The sequence below is a fragment of the Mytilus edulis genome, chromosome 13, assembly GCF_963676685.1.
Source record: "Mytilus edulis chromosome 13, xbMytEdul2.2, whole genome shotgun sequence".
NCBI lineage: Eukaryota > Metazoa > Mollusca > Bivalvia > Mytilida > Mytilidae > Mytilus > Mytilus edulis.
The window spans coordinates 53,867,924-53,876,358 of NC_092356.1; the positions used below are offsets into that span (position 1 = coordinate 53,867,924).

Below are 8,435 nucleotides of genomic sequence, written 5' to 3' on the forward strand. Positions count from 1 at the left end.
TTCTGTCGTCCTTTCTCAAGACGGGACAGTTATTTTGTAGGAACACAGTCACTCTGGTTAATGAAGCCTATGTAACGTTGGTTTCTGTCGTCCTTTCTCAAGACGGGACAGTTATTTTGTAGGAACACAGTCACTCTGGTTAATGAAGCTTATGTAACGTTGGTTTCTATCGTCCTTGCTCAAGACGGGATAGTTATTGTGTAGGAACAGTCACTCTGGTTAATGAAGCCTATGAATCGTTGGTTTCTGTCTTCCTTTCTCAAGAAGGGACAGTTATTTTGTAGGAACACAGTCACTCTGGTTAAAGAAACCTATGTAACGTTGGTTTCTGTCGTCCTTTCTCAAGACGGGACAGTTATTGTGTAGGAACACAGTCACTCTGGTTAATGAAGCCTATGTAACGTTGGTTTCTATCGTCCTTGCTCAAGACGTGACAGTTATTGTGAAGGAACACAGTCACTTTGGTTAATGAAGCCTATGTAATGTAAACATGCACGAGCATAATGTATTATTTGTGGTATGTAAACGAATAACGATGGAAAGAAGGTATGCTGCTGTTCCAAAATGGAAAATTGAGTATTGGATAGCTTGAAGCAATTAGTTGATATTAAAATAAATATTTGAAGCAAAACATGAGAAAATCATTAAAATCATGAAAATCATAAAACAAGAAAAGTTTAATATTTCTGACTCTGATATAAAATAGATGAGTAATACAAAATGCTTACGTGTACCAAGAGATTTATGAATATATTCATCGATATACAATGATACGCTTACAATAGTAATTTTCCAGTAGAGTATCCATTTCAATAAAATAAAAGTTCCAGCAAAGTACAAGTTCGAAGATTAAATATTCTGATAAACTATTAATTGAATCTTTTTAAGAATTTAAGTTCGTTTAAACTTGATCACATGTACATTTGTATTTACGCAGTTTGCACGCCAAAACTTGTTGTGTTTAGCTTTTTGTGGGTCAAAACAGCATATTGCTCAGGACATGCAGCGTGTTTTAAAAATACATTTTTAAAATCCCAAATTTTATACTGTTCATGAAATATTAGTCGATTGTAGCCTTTGGTTGAGGTCAAAACAATATTATATCGACCTAGAGAAGCATATCGACCTCGGACTTAATCCTCTGTCAATATGCTTCTTTCTCTTATGTCGATATAACCTCGTATTGACCTCATACAAAGGCTTTTATTGGGCATGTTTTGACCACTTGAAAAAATATAATAGTATGTATTCCGAGCGTAATAAAGGTCAACTGGAACATATATCATGGCATTACGACTTGATCGTCATTATACTAGGTATTTTTTTGGAATAAAAAGAATGTTCATGTCTTTTTTAGGGGGACTTGAATAATGGAATGTGTTTGCAAGAAGAAGAAAACAGTTGGAACCCATATGAACACCGCCTGTATAGTGAAAAACACATCGTCTATATATCACTGTAGAAGATCAGTCATTATCTTGTTATAATGTGTATGTGATATTTCAGATAAAAAGTTTGTTACAAGTCTAGTTTTTTACAAAGTATAAATTTTCCTTTCTGCAACATATTTATGTCTTGTCAAACCAAAACAAAACAGCATTAAAATGTAACACAAAGACAAGCAACTTCGACTTGCATATCAAATACATAATTAAAATAGAGCCTTCAAGTTTATAGAACATAGATTACAAAGACTAATGTAAATAACAATTTTATCCAAAAGTTGATCTTTTACTCTTTGTCCGCTGAGCAGTAATATTAATTATAGTGCTCACTATGGTATTTACTTTTTGTACGCTGAGCAGTAATTGTAGTGCTCACTATGGTATTCACTCCGTAGAACACATTCCAGTAAAATCTTATCACACTCGCACAACTTTCTGTGATAGGCACCTGAAATAGAAGACATCAAATGACAGTTGCATGGAGAAGTTTCAATTGACGGCAATTAGGAAGTATTGGAATTGAAAGACGTTGTTTACTCATTTTAACATTTTTTGGAGAAATTAGAATAGATAGAGAGAACTGTAAATATCAAAGTGTTAATAAAATTGAAATCTACAAATAAATCAACATTGTCGAACTAGTCAAATCACTTAAGGGAGTTATTGCCCCTGAAAGACAATGTTTACTATTTTTTTGCATTTTTTTCCAAATTCATAAGGAAAAAAAGAAATTGTAAATTGATACACGAATGATGACTTGTATCAGGCTACACAGTGAACTTGATCTGATCATAAATACAAGTATACAAAAATGTACTATGTAAGATTTACAAATAAACTAAGCATTTAATGAAGGTGAATAGAAGTATAAATATAGAAAATGTATAGGATATAGTTTACCAGATGAATAATTCAGGCTTTTCGGTGCCTCTTGGTGAGATATTTTGTCTGTGTAGCAGTGTTGCGGCAAAAGGGCAAATGGTGAGCGATAGATGTCTTTCGTCTTTTGTGTTGGTTTTTTTTATTATCGTTTACCTAAAATCTCATTTTGGTTATATTTCTTCGACTTCTATGTGATCAAGTTATTACTATGCTCTTTGATATCTATAATTACATCGAAACTTTTTGTTGCCGCTGAGTTGTCTCTCTTTTATAAATGATAAACTCACCATTACATTCTATAGTAGTTCTCTTAAACTTGTAATCATACCAATTATTATAATAGTTTTGTTGCTCCAATTCACCATAACAGTAATCATGGGCTTTACAACACCTTAAATAAAATGAAACATTTCCTTTTGAAAAACGACTCTTGGTGTAACAACATTAGTCAAACATGAGAGGTGTGATATTAAAGATAATCATACATGATGAGATGTGATAACATTAGCCATACATGAGAAGTATGATAACATTTGTCATTTATGAGGTGTTATTACATAAGTCAAACATGAAAGGTATGATATTAACATTAGTCATACATCAGAGGTATGATAACATTAGTCATACATCATAGGTATGATAACATTAGTCATACATGAGGTGTGTGGTAATATTAGTCATACATGAGAGGTATGATAAAATTAGTCATATATGAGAGGTATAATAACATTAGTCATACATGAGGTGTGTGATAACATTAGTCATACATGAGAGGTAAGATAGCAGTAGTCATACATAAGAGGTCAGATAGCAGTTGTCATACGAGATATGAACACATTAGTCAAACATGAGAGGTATTATAGCATTAGTCAAACATGAGAGGTATTATAGCATTAGTCCTACATGAGAGGTATGATAGCATTAGTCATACATGAGGTGTGTGATAACACTAGTCATACGTGAGAGGTGTGACAACATTAGTCATATATGAGAGATGTGCTAACATTTGTCAAATAGGAGAGGTGTGATAACATTAGTCACACATGAGAGGTGTGATAAGATTAATCATGAATGAGAGGTGTGATAAGATTAATCATGAATGAGAGGTGTGAGAACACTAGTCAAACATGAAACATAAGAGGTGTAATAACAGAAGAAGAAGAAGAAGAAGAAGAAGAAGAAGAAGAAGAAGAAGAAGAAGAAGAAGAAGAAGAAGAAGAAGAAGAAGAAGAAGAAGAAGAAGAAGAAGAAGAAGAAGAAGAAGAAGAAGAAGAAGAAGAAGAAGAAGAAGAAGAAGAAGAAGAAGAAGATGCTTTATTTCCATAAAATGGGCTCACAAGGAGCATAATATAATATCATTGTAACATAATATTCTTTTACAAATATAATAAACAACACATAGTTACAAACACAAATAAGGAACAACAGTTTTTACATATTAAGAAGAAGAAGAAGAAGAAGAAGAAGAAGAAGAAGAAGAAGAAGAAGAAGAAGAAGAAGAAGAAGAAGAAGAAGAAGAAGAAGAAGAAGAAGAAGAAGAAGAAGAAGAAGAAGAAGAAGAAGAAGAAGAAGAAGAAGAAGAAGAAGAAGAAGAAGAAGAAGAAGAAGAAGAAGAAGAAGAAGAAGAAGAAGATGCTTTATTTCCATAAAATGGGCTCACAAGGAGCATAATATAATATCATTGTAACATAATATTCTTTTACAAATATAATAAACAACACATAGTTACAAACACAAATAAGGAACAACAGTTTTTACATATTAAAATATATATAAAACCTTTGTCTCAGGCACACCTCTGGAAAGTTACAAAAAAAAATACTGTGAGTAGGCTAAATATATCTAGCTGAACTGCAAAAGGCACCAAGGGACGGTGCTATATGGCATGGTGGGTGCATATTAAAATGTGTATCGGGACATTAATGATATGGTTAGATATGGTAAGAAGTTGCACATAAATGGTATGTCATCCCCGTGCCTGGTGCAGAGGAGTCAGTACTATTTAAAGTGACACAACTGCAAGAGGCACCAAGGGACAATGCTAATTGACATGCCAAAGTGCACAAATTACGAAAAAGATAAAATAATAACAAGTCATACATGAGAGATGTGACAAAATTAATCATATATGAGAGATGTGATAACATTAGTCATACATGAGAGGAATCATAACATTAGTCATACATGAAAGGTGTGATAACATTAGTCATACATGAGAGGTGTGATAACATTAGTCATACATGAGAGGTGTGATAACATTAGTCATACATATGAGAGGTGTTATGACATTAGTCATACATGAGAGGTATGATAACATTAGTCATACATGAAAGGTGTGATAACATTAGTCATACATGAGAGGTGTGATAACATTAGTCATACATGAAAGTTGTGATTATATTAGTCATACATAATAAATGTAATAACATTTGTCACGAATGAGAGATGTGATAACATTAGTCATAAATGATAAGTGTGATAACACTAGTCAAACATGAAAGGTGTAACAACATAAGTCATATATGAGGTGTGTGATAACATTAGTCATACATAAGAGGTGTCATAACAATAGTCATACATGAGAGATGTGACAACATTAGTCATATATGACAGATGTGATAACATTAGTCATACATTAGAGGAATTATAACATTAGTCATACATGCCAGGTGTGATATCATTAGTGATACATGAGAGGTATGATAATATTAGTCATACATGAGGTACATTAGTCAAACATGACAGGTATGATAAAATTAGTCATACATTAGAGATGCGATTACATTAGTCATACATGAGAGATGTGATAACATTAGTCATACATGAGAGATGTGATAACATTAGTCAAACAAGAGAGGTGGTATAACATTGGTCATATATGAGAGGTGTGATAATATTATTCATACGTCATGAAAGGTGTGATAACATTAGTCAAACATGAGAGATGTGATAACATTATTCATACATGAGAGGTGTGATAACATTAGTCAAACATGAGAGGTGTGATAACATTGGTCATATATAAATAAAGGCAACAGTAGTATACCGCTCTTCATATATGAGAGTAAAACCAGATAGTTGCCGAAAAAACAGCATATTGCAATATGTATTATTATTTTTTCTTAATATTGTATGTGTATCCTAAATTTAAATCGTAAGTTATAGTTGACTGCATATTTTTTGTTGTTTCTGTTTAAGTTATAATAACTCAAATAGCTAGGCTTGATGTTAATCACGTACACTTGTGCTTTGTCCAATATCTTATGCTAACCCCTTGGTTACTTGTTTGGTGGGTTCCTGGTGTTTTTTCTCGTAAACGTATACATGTAACATATAGCCCTGTTGCTCTTATTAAAAAATACTGATTTAAGAAGAAAAAAAAAGAAACCATGTAATATGATTTAATAAACAGCTGCACCATGAGCGCATGATACGCCCGACGTCTTGTGTGGAAGTTTTATGTAATAATCATAAATAGTTTCTGAGAAAGTTTTAAGCAATTACCATTTATTGCTTTTGAGACACGGCGGGACATGTGACCCCCCCCCCTGTTTTTTTATTTTACAAATATCACTAAAATAAAAGTTTGAATCAAACCAAAAAGTATACAGATCTTTAGATTAATATAACAAAGAAGTGTGTACAGTTTCAAGCAATAATCATAAATTGTTTTTGAGATACGGCGCGACATGTAAAAAAAACCCTCCCCTTTTTTAGCTCACCTGGCCTAAAAGGCCATGTGAGCTTTTCTCATCACTTGGCGTCCGTCGTCGTCGTCGTCGTCGACGTCGTCGTCGTCGTCTGTCGTCGTTAACAATTTTTCAACATCTTCTCCTCTGAAACTACTGAATGGATTTGAATGAAACTTAACATGATTGTTCCTTAGTATATCCTGCACAAAATGTGCGCTTCGATTTTTGATCCGTCAAAAAACATGGCTGCCGTTACTTAAATAGAACATAGGGGTCAAATGCAGTTTTTGGCTTATATCTCAAAAACGAAAGCATTTAGAGCAAATCTGACATGGGGGTAAAAATGTTCATTAGGTCAAGATCTATCAGCCCTGAAATTTTCAGATGAATCAAACAAACCATTGTTGGGTTGCTGCCACTTAATTGGTAATTTTAAGGAAATTTTGCAGTTTTTGGTCATTATCTTGAACTATTATTATAGATAAAGATAAACTGTAAACAGCAAAAAAGATCAGCAAAGTAAGATCTACAAATAAGTTAATATGACCAAAATTGTCAATTGACCCCTTAAGGGGTTATTTTCCTTTAATGACAATTTTTCACAATTTGTTCATCATATTTGCTAACTTTAAAAAATCTTCTCCTCTGAAACTACTGAATGGATTTGGTTAAAACTTAGCATGATTGTTCCTTAGATTATCCTGCACAAAGTGTGTGCTTTGATTTTTGATCCGTCAAAAAAACATGGCCGCCGTTACTTAAAATAGAACATAGGGGTCAAATGCAGTTTTTGGCTTATATCTCAAAAACGAAAGCATTTAGAGCAAATCTGACATGGAGTAAAAATGTTCATTAGGTCAAGATCTATCAGCCCTGAAATTTTTTAGATGAATCAAACAAACCATTGTTGGGTTGCTGCCACTTAATTGGTCATTTTAAGGAAATTTTGCAGTTTTTGGTCATTATCTTGAATATTATTATAGATAAAGATAAACTGTAAACAGCAAAAAAGATCAGCAAAGTAAGATCTACAAATAAGTTAATTTGACCAAAATTGTCAATTGACCCCTTAAGGGGTTATTGTCCTTTAATGACAATTTTTCACAATTTGTTCATCATATTTGCTAACTTTAAAAAATCTTCTCCTCTGAAACTACTGAATGGATTTGGTTAAAACTTAGCATGGTTGTTCCTTAGATTATCCTGCACAAAGTGTGTGCTTTGATTTTTGTTCCGTCAAAAAAACATGGCCGCCGTTACTTAAAATAGAACATAGGGGTCAAATGCAGTTTTTGGCTTATATCTCAAAAACGAAAGCATTAAGAGCAAATCTGACATGGAGTAAAAATGTTCATTAGGTCAATATCTATCAGCCCTGAAATTTTCAGATGAATCAAACATCCAATTGTTGGGTTGCTGCCACTTAATTGGTAATTTTAAGGAAATTTTGCAGTTTTTGGTCATTATCTTGAATATTATTATAGATAAAGATAAACTGTAAACAGCAAATATGATCAGCAAAGTAAGATCTACAAATAAGTCAATTTGACCAAAATTGTCAATTGACCTCTTTAGGAGTTATTGCCCTTTAAAGACTTTTTTCACAATTTGTTCACCATGTTGACTTACTTTAAAAAATCTTCTCTTATGAAACTGCTGTATCAATTTCAGCCAAACTTAGGCTAAATGAGTTTCAGAGTTTCAGAGTATCTAGTATAAATTTTATATTTCATTTCCTTGTATGTCAAGAAACATAGCTCCTATGGCTAAAATAGAACATAGGAGAAAATGATTTTTTTTTGCTTTTGAAGAAAATAGGACGATTCAAAGAACATTTAAATAAATTGAAAAGCCAAAATAATCATTGATGAGAGATTAAACCAAAAAAATTCAGGTGAGCGATTCAGGCTCTTGAGAGCCTCTTGTTACAAAATACTCAATAACTCAAAAATAAAATTTTGAGTCATCACCAAAAAGTATACAGTTCTTTAGATTAATATAACAAAAAAGTGTGTAAAGTTTTAAGCAATAATCATAAATCGTTTTGAGATACGGCGCGACATGTAAAAAACCCTCCCCCTTTTTTACAAAATACTCAATAACTCAAAAATGAAATTTTGAATCATCACCAAAAAGTATACAGATATTAAGATTAATATAACTAAAAAGTGTGTAACGTTTTAAGCAATAATCAAGAATCGTTTTTGAGATACGGTGCGACATGTGAAAAAAACACACCCCTATTATAGTTACAAAGTGTCGTAACTCAAAAAGTTTAAATCTTATTTTCAACAAAAAGTATACAGATCATTTGACCATCATAAAAAACAACTATATTAAGTTTCATGAAAGTTAGATAAGTCGTTCATAAGTTACGGTGCGACATGTTTACGCCGGACAGACAGACGGACGGACG

The 8,435-nt window shown here is 32.5% G+C and overlaps 1 protein-coding gene across 1 annotated transcript in view; it reads right to left on the reverse strand.

The window, feature by feature from the left end:
- Nucleotides 1-662: 662 nt before the first annotated feature.
- Nucleotides 663-8,435, reverse strand: part of LOC139502363 (basic phospholipase A2 73-like) — a 28,208-nt gene continuing 20,435 nt past the window's right edge. The window contains exons 2-3 of the mRNA XM_071291822.1: nucleotides 2,615-2,718; nucleotides 663-1,893 (exon numbers count right to left, since the gene is read on the reverse strand). Of these exons, the coding sequence (XP_071147923.1) occupies nucleotides 1,784-1,893; nucleotides 2,615-2,718 (214 nt within the window). The 3' untranslated portion in view covers nucleotides 663-1,783. The remainder of the gene's footprint in view (nucleotides 1,894-2,614; nucleotides 2,719-8,435) is intronic.